Below are 15,556 nucleotides of genomic sequence, written 5' to 3'. Positions count from 1 at the left end.
TACACTTCCAGTGACATGGAAGTATTTTTAATTTTCCAGAAGAACCTCTATTGATCTCATAAATTAAATTTCAAATAAGAAGGGGTTTGGGTACATAACATGTTAATTTGCAGAATAAATTGTTCTATCACATTAAAGTAGATGGTACATTCAGCCATTAGTGCACTCATGTCACACTAGAGCAACAATATAAAGCAGAGGCAGCTTTCTAAACTGTGAGATCATAGTTGTAATAGCCACATGATCAAGTCATAAGGCAGAAACACTATCCAATACATAGAGGATGCACAACTACTCAGATGCCACCCACAATCTAAAAAACTGCACATCTTTACTCATGCACCAAGTCCTGCTGAAGTCAGTGGAACTCTGCATGGGAGGAACTTTCCAGCATGGTTGGACCGCACCATATAAAACGTTAAACTGATACAGTCATTTAATGAAAGCCAAGAGCCTACATGTTTAAAACTGACTAGCAATTCTGGGTGCCTAACTTGAGATATTTTAAGGGAGCCTGATTTTCAGAGGTTAGATGTTCAGCACTTTCTAAAAATTAGGACCTTCTAAGATGTCTCAGTTTGAGCACCCAAAAAATGGGCAGCCAGGACCACTAGTCACCTTCAAAATGGAGGCCAAGATATTTTACCTTGATACAAGGTAAAAGAGTCCAATGTATGTTTCAGTAGCAGGGTTCACATCACTTCACTATAGCACTGCTCTAGGAATTGGCCAGCACCTCCTGAAATACATTTTTGGAGAATTTTTTAAAGGACGTGTAAAAAAAGGCCATCATCGGTCTTACACACATTGCCAGTGGCTAAATGTTTGTCATGGAAATATTTTATACCTTTAGCTAACACAAAGTAGAAAGTGAAAAAACATTTTAGAGCAGATTTTAACATATTCTATAAATGACGAAACAAGCAATTCTTTTTGGAGTTAACTTTGGTAATGAAGGAAGAAATGCAACATGTCAACCTCATTTCATTTCTATCTTAAGGTAAATTATTTTATTGTCACTGTTCTTCACAGCACAGCAGTGTGTGTGTCAATGGTAGGTGTGTCAATGGTAGGTGTGTCTGCCTTTATTAAAAAGTAAACTACATTTTGGGGGGGGAGGGGTTATGTTTGTATAATCTTTTCATAGGCGGTAAAATTGTATCAGTCACCAATAACGTTGTTTACATTGTCATTAACGCTATTAAAAAAAGGTTATTGAGGAAGCCTCTTTTTTGCCTATATGATAGAGGATTGGTCCTGCAACGTACAGAGTGCCTGCTCTTCCATTAATTTTAGAGGGAGCTGGAGGTGCCTAGGGATGCTCAAGATCTAGCCCATAGTCTGTATCAAAGGACGTACCACTCAGCATTCTAATGCATGACAGAGATTTGAGATACAGTGGTTTTAAGGTAAGTTCTATTTATTAGAAATTGGGTTATTCTGGGCAATTACTTACATTTTCAACACCTCATTTTCTAATAAATAACGAACTACTGTGAAAGTCTGCAGCATCTGTTTTTAATTCATTTGGGGAGAAATTCACCCTTCTGCCAAGGGCCCATTGAGGCCTATAAAAACCCCTTGCGATTTTTAAGGCACTGAAATCCCACTGGAGAATTATTTTGCTATCATAATAGGACTTAAGGGGTTCACAGATCTTTTGTGGGTCTTCTGCAGAGCGATGGATTTCACCCTTGTTGATTAGTCATAGAATCATAGAATCATAGAATATTAGAGTTGGAAGGGACCTCAGGAGGTCATCTAGTCCAACCCCCTGCTCAAAGCAGGACTAACCTCAGCTATATCATCCCAACCAGGGCTTTGTCAAGCCTCAGCTTAAAAACCTCTAAGGATGGAGATTCCACCACCTCCCTAGGTAACCCATTCCAGTGCTTCACCACCCTCCTAGTAAAAAACTTTTTCCTAATGTCCAACCTAGATCTCCCGCCCTGCAACTTGAGACCGTTGCTCCTTGTTCTGTCATCTGCCACCACCGAGAACAGCCTAGCCCCATCCTCCCTGGAACCCCCTTTCAGGTAGTTAAAGTCAAATCCCCCCTCACTCTTCTCTTTTGCAGACTAAACAAGTCCAGTTCCCTCAGCCTCTCCTCATAAGTCCTGTGCTCCAGCCCCCTAATCATTTGGTTGCCCTCCGCTGCACTCTCTCTAACTTGTCCACATCCTTTTTGTAGTGGGGGGCCCAAAACTGGACACAATATTCTAAATGAGGCCTCACCAATGCCGAATAGAGGGGAATAATCACTTCCCGTGACCTGCTGGCAATGCCCCTCCTAATGCAGCCCAATATGCCATTAGCCTTCTTGACAACCAGGGCACACTGCTGATTCATATCCAGCTTTTTATCCACTGTTACCCCCAGGTCTTTTCTGCAGAGCTGCTGCCCAGCTCGTCGGTCCCCAGTCTATAGCTGTGCATGGGATTCTTCCTTCCTAAGTGGAGGACTCTGCACTTGTCCTTGTTGAACCTCATTAGATTTCTTTTGGCCCAATCCTCCAGTTTGTTTAGGTCACTCTGTATCCTATCCCTACCCTCCAGGGTATCTACCACTCCCCCAGCTTAGTGTCGTCCGCAAACTTGTTGAGGGTGCAATCTACCCCATCCTCCAGATCATTAATAAAGATGTTGAACAAAACCTTCCCCAGGACCGACCCCTGGGGAACTCCACCTGTGACTGGTTGCCAGCTAGACACGGAGCCATTGATCACTACTCGTTGAGCCCTATGCTCTAGCCAGTTCTCTATCCATTTTATAGTCCATTCATCCAACCCATACTTCTTTAACTTGCTGATAAGAATACTGTGTGAGACAATATCAAAAGCTTTGCTAAAGTCAAGGTATATCACATCCACCGCCTTCCCTACATCCACAGAGCCAGTCACCTCATCATAGAAAGCAATCAGGTTGGTCAGGCATGACTTTCCCTTAGTGAATCCGTGTTGACTGTTCCAGATCACCTTCCTCTCCTCCAAGTGCCTTAAAATGGATTCCTTAAGGACCTGCTCCATGATTTTTCCAGAGATTGAGGTGAGGCTGACCGGTCTGTAGTTCCCTGGATCCTCTTTCCTCCCTTTTTGAAGATGGGCACTATATTTGCTTTTTTCCAGTCCTCAGGGACCTCCCCCTGTTCCCACGAGCTTTCAAAGATAATAGCCAATGGCTCTGAAATCACCTCAGCCAACTCCCTCAGCACCCTCGGGTGCATTGCATCCGGCCCCATGGACTTGTGAATGTCCAATCCTTCTAAATAGTCTTGGACCCGTTCCTTCAGCACTGCGGGATGTTCGCCTCCTTCCCATTCTGTGCCACCCAGTGCAGCAGTCTGAGAGCTGATCTTGTCTGTGAAGACAGAGGCAAAAAAGGCATTGAGTACCTCAGCTTTCTCCACATCCTCCGTCACTAGGTCGCCTCCCTCATTCTCTAAGGGGCCCACACTTTCTCTAATCTTCCTCTTGTTGGCAACATGCCTGTAGAAACCCTTCTTGTTCCCCTTCACGTCCCTTGCTAGCTGCAACTCCAATTGTGCTTTGGCCTTCCTGATTTCATTCCTGCACGTTCGAGCAGTACTTATATAATCCTCCCTGGTCATCTGACCAAGCTTCCACTTCTTGTAAGCTTCTTTTTTGTGTTTAAGTTCGCCAAGGACATCTTTGTTAAGCCAAGCTGGACGCCTACCATATTTGCTATTCTTTCTGCACATCGGGATGGTTTGCTCTTGTGCCCTCAATAAGGTCTCTTTAAAAACAGCCAGCTCTCTTGGGTTCCTTTCCCCCTCATATTAGCCTCCCAGGGAATCCTGCCCATCAGTTCCCTGAGGGAGTCAAAGTCCGCTTTTCTGAAGTCCATGGTCCGTATCCTGCTGCTCTCCTTTCTTCCTTTTGTCAGGATCCTGAACTCGACCATCTCATGGTCACTGCTGCCTAGGTTGCCACCCACTTCTACTTCCCCTACCAAATCTTCCCTGTTTGTGAGCAGCAGGTCAAGAAAAGCACGGCCCCTAGTTGGTTGCTCCAGCACTTGCACCAGGAAATTGTCTGCAACACTATCCAAAAACTTCCTGGATTGTTTGTGCTCTGCTGTATTGCTCTTCCAGCAGATGTCAGGGTGATTGAAGTCTCCCATGAGAATCAGGCCCTGTGAACTGGAAACTTTCCCTAGTTGAGTAAAGAAAGCCTCATCCACCTCGTCCTCCTGGTCTGGTGGTCTGTAACAGACACCCACCAGGACATCACTCTTATTGTTCTTGCTTCTAAGCTTAACCCAGAGACACTCAACTGACTTATCTCCAGTTTCATACTGGAGCTCAGAGCAGTCATAGTGCTCTCTTACATACAGTGCAACTTCTCCCCCCTTTCGCCCCTGCCTGTGCTTCCTGAACAGTTTATACCCATCCATGACAGCACTCCAATCATGAGAGTTATTCCACCAAGTCTCAGTTATTCCAATCATGTCGTAGTTTCTTGACTGTGCCAGGACTTCCAGTTCTTCCTGCTTGTTTCCCAGGCTTCTTGCATTTGTGTACAGGCACTTGAGATAAGTAGCCGAGTGGCCTACTTTCACAGTATGAATAGGGAGGCCTCCCCTGCTGCACCCTCCTACTTCTGCTTCCTTGTGGTGTCCCTCTTCCCCACTAACCTTCGGGCTTAGGTCCCCGTCCCCCATCGAAACTAGTTTAAAGCCCTCCTCACTAGGTTAGCCAGCCTGTCTGCGAAGATACTCTTCCCTGTCTTCGTTAGATGAATCCCGTCCCTTCCTAGTAATCCTTCTTCCTGGAACAGCATTCCATGATCGAAGAATCCAAAGCCCTCCCTTCGACACCACCTGCGTAACCACGCATTTACTTCCCCAATGCGACTGTCCCTACCTGGGCCTTTTCCCTGAACAGGGAGGATGGACGAGAACACCACTTGCGCTTCAAACTCCTTAATCTCTTTTCCCAGAGTCACATAGTCCGCAGTGATCTGCTCAAGATCATTCTTGGCAGTGTCATTGGTGCCCACATGGAGGAGCAGGAAGGGGTAGCGGTCTGAGGACTTGATAAGTTTTGTCAGTCTCTCCGTCACATCCCTAATCCTAGCTCCAGGCAAGCAGCACACTTCTCTAGTTTCCCGGTCCGGACGGCAGATGGATGACTCCGTCCCCCTTAAGAGGGAGTCCCTGACCACCATCACCCTTCTCTTCCTCTTTGGAATGGTGGTCGTGGAACCCCCATTCCTAGGAGAATGCATCTCTTGCCTTCTGATCAAACGGGTCTCCTGATGATCCATTCCCTCTGAAGGGTCCTCCAAATCATTCTCTGCCGTAGTACTTGTGCAGAGAGGATGAAAACGATTCCTTACTTCTATCTGCATGGTGGGCACATGGGTTCTTTTTCTTCGGGAGGTCACATGCTGCCAATTTTCTTCCCCGTTCTTCATTTTCGCCTGCCTGGCCTTCTCTGAATCTTCCTTACGCTCTGCCTGTGCCTGATGGAGAAAGACATTGTTTTCTGTAATGCACCGCAGGGTTGACATTTGGGTCTCTAGTCCTTTAAACTTCTCTTCCAATAAGGAAACCAGCCTGCACTTGGTACAGATGAAGTCATCTCTATCCTGTGGGAGGAAGACAAACATAGCACACCCAGTGCAGGTGACAACAACGGATCGCTCCATCTCCATATCTCTGCTCTGAGAGCCTCCTCAGATGCTCAATTTCCTGCTCAGCAACATCTGCAAGGCAAAAACCTGCAGTGGGCTCTCTCCGCAGGCGAACTCCCAGGCAAACTCCCTCCTTCTCCTTCTGTTAGCCGCCCCTCTGTTCCCCGCTCAGCTGGTTCGCAGCTGGCTGCCTTTTATAAGGCTGGGGCAGTTGCCCCGCCCCTGCACTTACCCCTCAAAGCCCCGCCCCCGCAATTAACCCCACCTGGATCCAATCAATCACTCAAACAGACAAACTCCCAGCTGCCAAAATGGTGCCTGTAACTGCACCAGTCACAAGCACCCACCCACAGTCAGCTGTACTTGCACCAGTCACACACCTGGTCTCTCAGGTACTCCCCCCTCTAGCACAGCACACCCCACACAGCTGCACTCACTTAGCACTCACCTGGGACCTATCAGTGCAACCTTCCAAGTGGTCTGCATTCAGAACTCCCACTATGTTCATATATGCAATTAAACTGGCTAGGATAAAAATAAATATATACAATATGGACCCTTATGCTTCAGGATATAAAACAACCTCTGACTGCCTGGGATTGGGAAGAAGCTTACCCAGTAGGGATATTATTGCAAAGTTGTCCTTTGTGAGAATTTTAGACCTTCCTCTGAAGAATCTGGTACTGGTCAATTTTGGAGATGATTAGTGCATTAGGTGGACCACTGGTCTGATTTGGTATTGCAATTCTTCTGTTCCAAGAAAAAGAAGTTGTGAGCAGGGCCTGGACTTCATGCTATGAAGCAGCAGTAAAATGGCAGCTGTCCGTCAGAAACACCAGAAGCATTCACAGTTTAAAAATGGCTGGTAAGTAAAAATAATGCTTTGAACATTCCTGGGAATCTTTGTTTTTTTTAATGAGTAGGTTCTCATTTAGAGCCACTGTAATCAATAGGTCAGCTTCTGGGACAAGTTACTTCTCAGCATGAGCAATAACGCCAGAATCTGATCCTTAATTTTTAAATGTCTAACTTTGTCACCATCATGAATGCAGGACTCCTAGAGGATTCTACAGTTGAGTGGTCAAATTATGTAGGCCCTAAGGTATAAGAATTAACAACTGCAATCTAAGAATTTAAATAGTCTTGAAAAATGATTTATTTTTAACTATTATAGTTTGGTGTGATCCAATTATTTGCACTGAAATTCTATCTTTTTGCTCAAATCATTGCTGTACATTCAACAGAAAATCTCAGCGCCCTTCCAGGCCAGGCACAGTGATAGACCCTAATCAGCAGAAGGATTAGTGTACCATGGAAAACCATTAAAAATTCAGCACTCCACAACATAAGATTTCTAATTTCCTTTAAAATTTTGCCCACCCCCAGGCCTTCATATGCAGAAAACAGGAAACTGAGTTGTATAGTGGTAAAGTCTACACGATAACTGGAGGAGCCTAGCACAAAGAAACTCTCCTGGCTCATCACTGTGAAGAGGGATAGACAGATTCTGAGATCTGTTCAGATGCCTCAGAGAGTCACTCACTCTCTTCCTGCTCCCCCTCCACCCCATCACACACACTCCAAAAAAACCCCCAAAACACAGTTTAGTTAATTATTCATTCTGATTCTGACTGTTGTGGGATTTCTCTTTTAATCTTCATTATTGCTTTTTCTTGGCTGGAAGGTCACTTTAATAAGACAGCTAGACATTGTATCTCACCATCAACTTTCTCAGGCTGACCTCAGGCTCAGACCTATTTTTAGTCAGTGAAGAGTCCTAACAACATTTATTAATTATTATTAATTTATTAATATTTATTAGCTCCCCCACTTATCCTATAGACTTTTTTCAGATGAACAGCTTGGTCGCCCTTAGAACCACATTTCATAACTTTCTGGTCTTGCATAACCCAGGAGACTGTGGATAGATAGGACAACCCTTAAAGGGAGGCACCTAAAAACTGCTAAGAAAGAAAGAAAGTGATGAATCAAATATCTTCCTGCATCAGTGACTAATTACAGAAGTCTAAAAATTAGTTTAATAACAATACTCTGGATTTCTATTGTTCTATTTCTATTCTATTCTATTTACATCTACAAATCTCAATGTTTTACAAGGTGGGTAAGCATTTTTGTCCCATTTTACACATGGGCTAACTGCAGCATGGGGATAGCTAACACCAGCATTTTCAAACTTGGGAATTGTGGGTGTTCATCACCTCTGAAAATTAGGCTACTTATTAGTTGCTAACTTTAGGCACCTGAGTTTGTAATTGTTGGACTTAATGATTTATCCAGAATCATGAGTCAACTGTGAAGATAAGAACAGAAGCTGGGACTGACTGACTCCCAACCTTGTGCTGATTTCATTAGTCCACAGCTCTCCAATACTGAGGTTGAACACACATTACAGATGCACACCAGCTTGAATTTCTAAAGCCTTAAACCAAGTTTTTTTCTAAAAAAATGGGCTCCTGGAATTAGGATACCATGTCCATATTTAGCCACCTAAATAAGTGGGCTATTTTCCCAAAAGTACTGAGTACCAAGCAGCTCCCATTAAAACGAATGGGAGAGTTGGTTGATCAGTTTCATGGAAAATCAGGACACTTAATTTGGTATATGCATGTGGACATAGGAACCTAACATTAGACATGCATTTTTGAAAATCTCGACGTCAACCATTTTATATTTTTCTACCAGTTACGCCCAGATTTTCAAATGTAGGTACACATAAATAACTGCACATATAATTTATGTGTATAAATACTACACATGCCTAGGGTGGCCATTGACACATCCCCAGAATACAGGACTTCCACGCCCCTGCCCACGTGACCCTACCCTCACCTGTGTCAGCCCGCCTACCTGGCCCCATCCCCACCTGTATTGGCCCCCTGCACTGGTCCATCCTTGCCTACATGGATCTACCAGTGCCTGTGTCGGCCTGCTTGCATTGGCCTGCCCCTGCCTGCATCACTGCACATGGAGGTGCCACATACACCCTGCCCTTTTGGCATCCTGCTGCATCCACAGTCTTCTCCTACTCTCTCCTCTCATTTTCAATGGACAAAGCCTTGTCCAGTGCTAAGTCCCTACTGGACAGGGACAGTACACACAAATCTAGGAGTGTCTGTCTTTAAACTGGAAAAATGGACTCCCTACACATGTTATGAAATAATATATTGTACACAGATGTGGCCATTCACATCCATGGGCACATGTGTATGTATAGCCATGTATACACACAAATAATTGACTTCCACACATTCACTGGATACATAGATACACGTCTTGAAAGCTGGGCCCACTATGGGTTGTGTCTCCTTTTTAAGAGTTGTAAACGAGTTGCTTGCATTTGTTTGAATCTCATAAGTATGGTAGAATCACTATCTTTAAAGAACCTTATATTTCACTGAGACTTTGTCATCTTAAGTATTTACAGTGTGGACAGTAATGGAATGCTATTTTTTTATTCCTACATCAAGTTCAGATTTGACCTCTGCCTTAAACTTTGTAAAATCAGAGCCAACCTTGAGTTGAGCATCAGCAGTTCTTGCACTGGGAATGGACAATACACAAACAGTGTTTTTAATGGTGGGATGGTTAAACAAGACAGACTGTAATAATGATTTTATACATACAATACAAGACTCCTGATAGAAAGAGAATAGATATCCACACTGACCATAGTCTGTGTTTTCCGGCTCCCAACAATTTGATGGCCAAAAATAGGGTGTCTATAGAATAAAACAAAACAAAACAAAAAAGTAGGGAATTCAGGTTAGACAAAGCAAGCATTATACAATTCTCAGATTGACACTATTTTGTAAAGGTTATTTACATTTTTGGGGAAATCCACTGTATTGTAAATCCAGCAAGTTTGAATAGGCAACAAAATGGTAAATTACTTTTGTATGCTTATTTATTGTATTTGTGTAGTGTGCCAAAATGGCAGCTAAAAAGAATTAAATATTTTTATTATTATTATTATTTATAAACTACAGAACAAGTATAGGGCAGCCCTACTTTCTGCCTCACAACAGATCTGAAGAATCAACCTTTAGAGGTGAGACTTTTTCATAGTCTTTATGCCCCATTCAATCTTTGATCTTGCAGAACTTGTGATTAATAGATATGAAGGTTCTAGGTATCTCACTAGTAGGTATTCATTAGTGCTGGACAAAAAAGGACAGACTATCTTCACAAAAAATATTCAACATTTCAAAGTTGTTTTAATGTCAAGGTCTTCAAAATGCACTTCTTTATTTTTCCATAAAAATGTTGCAACTTTTCTTTTTCCATTAAAAATAATCTAAAATGTTATTGACTTTTTTCTTTTATTGACAACTAAATGAAAAATGTTTATTTAAATGGAAATTGTGTTTATATTGTTGGAGAAATTATATTTAAAAGTTATTAATATTTTGTTAAAATGGGCAACATGGGCAATTTTTCACAAAATAATTCATTTTTTAAAAGACTATGAAAACCTTGGATGAAAAAAATCAAACAGCTCTAGTACTTATACACACAGTATATTCATATGTATACACAAACATGAAATTTGACATGTTAGATTAACATAGTCAAATGTCAGTATTGGTGTTCGTTTGAGCCTGCATTTGGGGAGACAGAAGGAAATCCTTTGAGATTTCCCTTAATTTTATTCTCTATTTCCAACCACCATCATCAAAGGCTTCAAAGCACAATGAATCTGTTTTTATGACTCCAGAACCCATCAACATTGCCCCATGTATCAGCTGGAGATGGATGTAGAGGGTCATTTGAGTGACACATTTACCCTTCATTTTAGGCCTGAACTTACTGGGTGAAAAGCTGGCCCCATTGAAGTCAATGCAAAATTTCACCTTCCACCTCCAATGCATTCCCAGTTCCTGCCATTCAGCAGAAAGACACCACTTTGGTTAACTCTTGAGGCAGTTCTTTAAAATACTTGTTTCATTTTTCTCCAGAAATTATAAATAATATTTAACCTTGCAATTTTCTAGTATTTACTAAGCAGAAATTATGATTAAGAGAAAAAGGTTTCATGATCTAGCGTCAAAGACTGAATCAAGCTCTTTATGAATGATAAATTCCCTTGTGCTCTATAATGAAGAGGTCAAAATAAATAATTCCTCCTGTAAATTACACCATAAAAATGACAATGAAATCAATGGGGCCACACAAGTGTGAATGGCATGATGGGGCCTGGAAATGTTAAAATAATCTTTGGAGGTATTCAGTGAATTCTACAGAAATAACACAAATACAGTCAAATGTTGTTCAAGACTATTACTTCTCTTATAATGCATATGAATAAATAAAAGCTGACCTTGTTCCCATTTCACTCAATGGCAAGATGACAATACTTTGCAATGTATACAGGATTATAATCCACCCTAGGATTTCTGTTTTGGGGTTTTTTGTTTGTTTGGTTTTCCTTCCCTCCCTTCTCTCTGTTTCCCCTCATCCTCCCTCTCTCTCTCCACACCCCTCCCCCGCACCTTTTCAGTGGTACAAAGGGGAAAAAAAGGAGAAAAGGTAGCACGGGAGAAGGAGGGGAGTGAAAAGTGAAAAAGCAAAATGCAAAACAAAATTTCAAACCCAAAAATGTTTAGAACTGAAAATGTTTGATTCCCACGCAAAACCTGCAGAATTCAAATGACTATGAAATATTTTATAAGACGTATTTTCCATTTGTCATTTCTAATGAATTATTCACAGTTCTAGAGCTCTGACGTTAGCTTACATTACAAGTCATTGTATAAACTGAGGTTCATTTTGCCATGCTCCAGTGTTCAAATGTTAGTCTTAAATGATGCCTGCCGCACCTGGAGAAAGCATAGAACTCCCATCCAATAAACAGCCATGCCCTCCTGCCCAAAAATCTACGCACAATTCTGTACCTAAATTAGCAGAAGCACATGCTAAACTTTTTTGAAAAGATGCCACAGGGCCCACTAATAAATATGCTTCCTCGGGGCACTTGGCAGCATCGTGCCTGGTTTTTCCATGCATAGACAAACTGACTCCAGGCATACCACTCTCAAGGTACACACCTTCCCAGTCCCTGAGTCTTCATGGCTGTAAATGCAGGAGTCTGAATTTGGCCCTAAAGCTGTACGAAAACGAGCTAACCCTGATATTACCCAGAGTCTTGGACAGCAATCCCTTGAGTGAAACTGGAAACGTGTAAGCCATATGATGTAACTTTTCTCCCTTAGCCAACACACAGCTCTCCCACACAGAGTAAAAACAGTGTTCCTTTCTCACATGGATGCTGCTATAGGTCTTAGTCTTATCTCAAACATGTGACAAGTTTCACTGCATTTCTGTAATGTAAGTATTTAGCTTACATCCTTCCCCTTCCTCTCCCAACCTTTCCCAGCATGTCAGGACTAGATAAAATCGTGGACCTTGAAAAAACTGCTGGAGATGAGGAAAGGTACGAACCCTAAAGACTTAGGAAAGGGGTTTAACTTTTTCAAGGAAGAAAGAACAGGAGAGGGGAGCAGGCCTCAGACATAAGAAACAAGAGATGCCAGGGCATATTGTAGGGTGGGGTGCATGTAAGAAAGGAGTGGGAAAATAAGTGTGTGTGTAGGAAGAAGGAAGGCTAGCTGCCCACCTCTCAGCTAGTTAAAAACCCTCTGATATCTATGCAAAAAGTCTCCGTCCATGGTTAGATTTTCTCTGTATATGAACTGTGGTTTGCAATGCATGTAACTGCCAACAGTTTGTGCCAACCTAGGCACAGTGTGGGGGAATGGTGGAGTTTTGATTTAATTATTTTGCACAGCTTAAACATCAACAGTAGTAGAATTATCCATAGTGTGCCATGCAGTACAAACTAATACCCTTGCTGCACACACATTAAAAAGTCCTACACACCCCATTACACATGCTACAATTTTTAGGCAACTGAAAGCTTTGCCTGGGAGATTTACAGAGATGTTGCAGTACAAGCCTTTTGTACCATAACCATTTTCATACAGGAGATTATCAAACATTAACTTCTTTTTAATGGAATGTTGAAAACGTGAAGGAACTATTTTTAGTTCAGAATTTCATTTTGCCTGAGAAGGGGCTGCCATGTGGTTTGCCATGAACTAGTGACAAACATTCCCTATTTTCCACTTTGCCGTAACATCCTGTTGATAGTCAGAAGGAAGGTGGGTGGTGGAATAGATGAAGGGAAAATCAAATAGTGTTTATCAGCCCAGGCAGAAATAACGTTGCCAGTTTACATCACTACAATTTTAATGCATTGGGTCTAAATATATTTGTAATGAGGTATTTCTAAGGCAGCCTGTTCTATTCAGTCCTGTGGCTGCAGAAATATATGCAGACCTCTTCTGCTAACAAAAATGTGTAAAACCAATTCCTGTAATCCAAGTATATATCCCCCTATTAAATATACTTGCATTGGTGTTTTGCGAGTAATTCAGCAAAGGAACAAAGAATAGTTCTATCTAGACTCTACCCTAAAACGAATCCTCCCCCTCCTCCTCTTTCTCCTCCTCCTAATATTTGAACTAATGAATAGGCACTTGCTATTTCAAATAGAAAATATTGAACACAACACCTTTTTATAAACCCTTGTTAGTTTGCATGATTTAAACTGTATTTTTAAAGGAGAAAAATCCTAGAGTTTCTTTTAACCCATCCCTTTGAACAGTTATCAGGGAAAGGTCTGTTAACAAAGGAACTGCTCAGTCTAATCACTGTATATAGAGTGAGGAATATTCAAGTCATTTGTAACTCTTTTATCCATATATTGTCATTCCTTTCCAGGAAGGAATGTTAAGGATTGTTATGGACTCTAGAAATCGGGAGTCTATAATTTTAAGGTACCATCACAATAAAAAACAGTTGATTATATAAAAATTAAAAAGTCTCATGTTCTATAACATCTGCATTGGAGAAACTCAAACATTTTACAATGGTAGGTAAGTGTTGTTATACCCATTTTAAAGATAAGGAAATTGAGGCCGAGAGAGGGTAAGTGGTTTGCCCAAGATAAAGGAAGTCAGTAACAGAAATGAGAATGAAAACCAAGGATGAAACTCTGGCCTGACTGAAATCAATGGGATTTTTGCCATTGACATCAATAGAGTCAGGATTTCACACCAAGAATCTTCACTTCCATTCTCACACTTGACTCAATAGACCACACTACATTCACTGAAAGAATCTCTTGTAGTGAATGGAAATCTTAACCAATAATCCTGTATTACACATAAATATCTAATTTTGTTTTATTTATGTGTTGTAAGACTTGGTGATTTAAACATAATTTAAGAACTCTAACTGTATGATATTTAAAAGATATACATTCATCTCCAAAATATGATCTGTACATTACAGACTGATCTGACCAATAGACAGGAGTGGGATTATCAGAACCCTGCAGCATCCTTGGCCTTTGCTTAAAGACAAGGCACTAAAGTTATAGCTTGGATTTCCTATAGATGCACCTCTGGGTAGCTGACACCAGGCTGTTCAGACATGGTACAAGGACATTGTGTGGTGGTGGTGTATGTGTGTGGGGGCAGTGTTCCTGCTGTGTGTGACAAAAGTGAACCCACACTCAGTATCATTACACTTGTATAAATGCAACTGCACATAACACAAAATCTGTTCTCCCAGAATAAAGTGATTTTTAAATGCAGTGCAAATAAAAAGTCAGAGTCTTACTTGTATTATATGAAATGGTAGAGGGGCTGAAAATATATTTAAAATATATCTACAACACTGAAACATAGAAACACTGAACTCCATCCCATTCAACTGATATTGTTATATGTATTTCATATACAGAGACTTTATTAATGCAGTACTTTAAATTCTCAATCTTAACATCTACTAAATTACTAGAACCACTCCATCGAGCAAGTAGCAAGTCTGATTGAGGTTAGCTTGTTAAAACCATAGCCTGGGGTGGTATAACCTGTAGGAATAGATGAAAATCTGATGCAACAGATGTAAACTTACTAATGCCTATCAGCACTGATGTTTTGATATTTTTTGTTGTTTAAATGTATTTTATTAAAGATGGTCATTTCATTTTTAACAAATGTATTTGTTAAATGCATTCAAGAGAAAATTATACCAAAAGCACAGTGGCCAAATTTTGGCTGACGCGTGACACAAACACACCCACGAGCAATCTCACAGCCAGCCACAGGAGTGCAGGGAAGTAGTTAGCTGCTACACTTATTGGTTCTTTGAAACATCAAGGACCTATAATTCCTTCAAACTAGGCATGATGGAAGGGTATCAGTGAGCATGCCCAGGAGAGAGAGAGGGCTGGTCCTCGTGTTAATCACATACATTCCCTATGTCAGGAGTTTCTATGTATATTCTCCAGCACGGGTTATTTTCACCCTTAAGGATAAGTTGCACAAGAAGGCTGCTCCCGAGGCTGACTGGAGCCAGAACATGGGTGTAATGTTAACTCTGCTTTTGCAGTCTCCAGGGGTGCCCTTTTGAGAAGCAGGTTATAACACCTCCCCATAGTAAAGCCTTGAATCTTTATTAGGGAGCCATTTTTGCTGTTAATTAGCAACAATATCATCTCTTACAAGATTATAACCAACGTTTTCAATATATTGTGTAATGGTGTATACATTATTAGGCAGATATATCTATGTAAAAATACCTTAGGAAAAATGTTATACATTTCATAAGCATTCAGCTTGCAACCTCAGATGTGGTACAATGAAAATCATCCATTACGATAAACTGCCTCCGAGGAAGGAGATATTGTTTTTATTACAGTATACCATTCTCATTCTAGTACTATCCATCAGGAGACACTGAATCCCAGTAAAAAAGGTACTGGATTGGGATTCTGGAGACCAGGTTTCTATTTTCAGTCCTGTCAATGACCTCAGG

The 15,556-nt window shown here is 41.3% G+C and overlaps 1 protein-coding gene across 6 annotated transcripts in view; it reads right to left on the bottom strand.

Moving 5' to 3' along the window:
• The window catches only part of RGS7 (regulator of G protein signaling 7), a 363,940-nt gene that overhangs the window by 81,514 nt on the left and 266,870 nt on the right, over positions 1-15,556 (bottom strand). For all 6 annotated transcript variants that reach the window (XM_067535826.1, XM_067535825.1, XM_067535822.1 and 3 more), the window contains exon 6: positions 9,342-9,393. In XM_067535826.1, coding sequence (XP_067391927.1) covers positions 9,342-9,393 — 52 coding nt within the window. The remainder of the gene's footprint in view (positions 1-9,341; positions 9,394-15,556) is intronic.

The sequence above is a fragment of the Emydura macquarii genome, unplaced genomic scaffold (assembly GCF_026122565.2).
Source record: "Emydura macquarii macquarii isolate MOO-44397 ecotype Brisbane River unplaced genomic scaffold, CSIRO-AGI_Emac_v2 contig_3517, whole genome shotgun sequence".
Taxonomy (NCBI): domain Eukaryota; kingdom Metazoa; phylum Chordata; order Testudines; family Chelidae; genus Emydura; species Emydura macquarii.
This window is presented reverse-complemented; position numbering and strand designations above follow the sequence as displayed.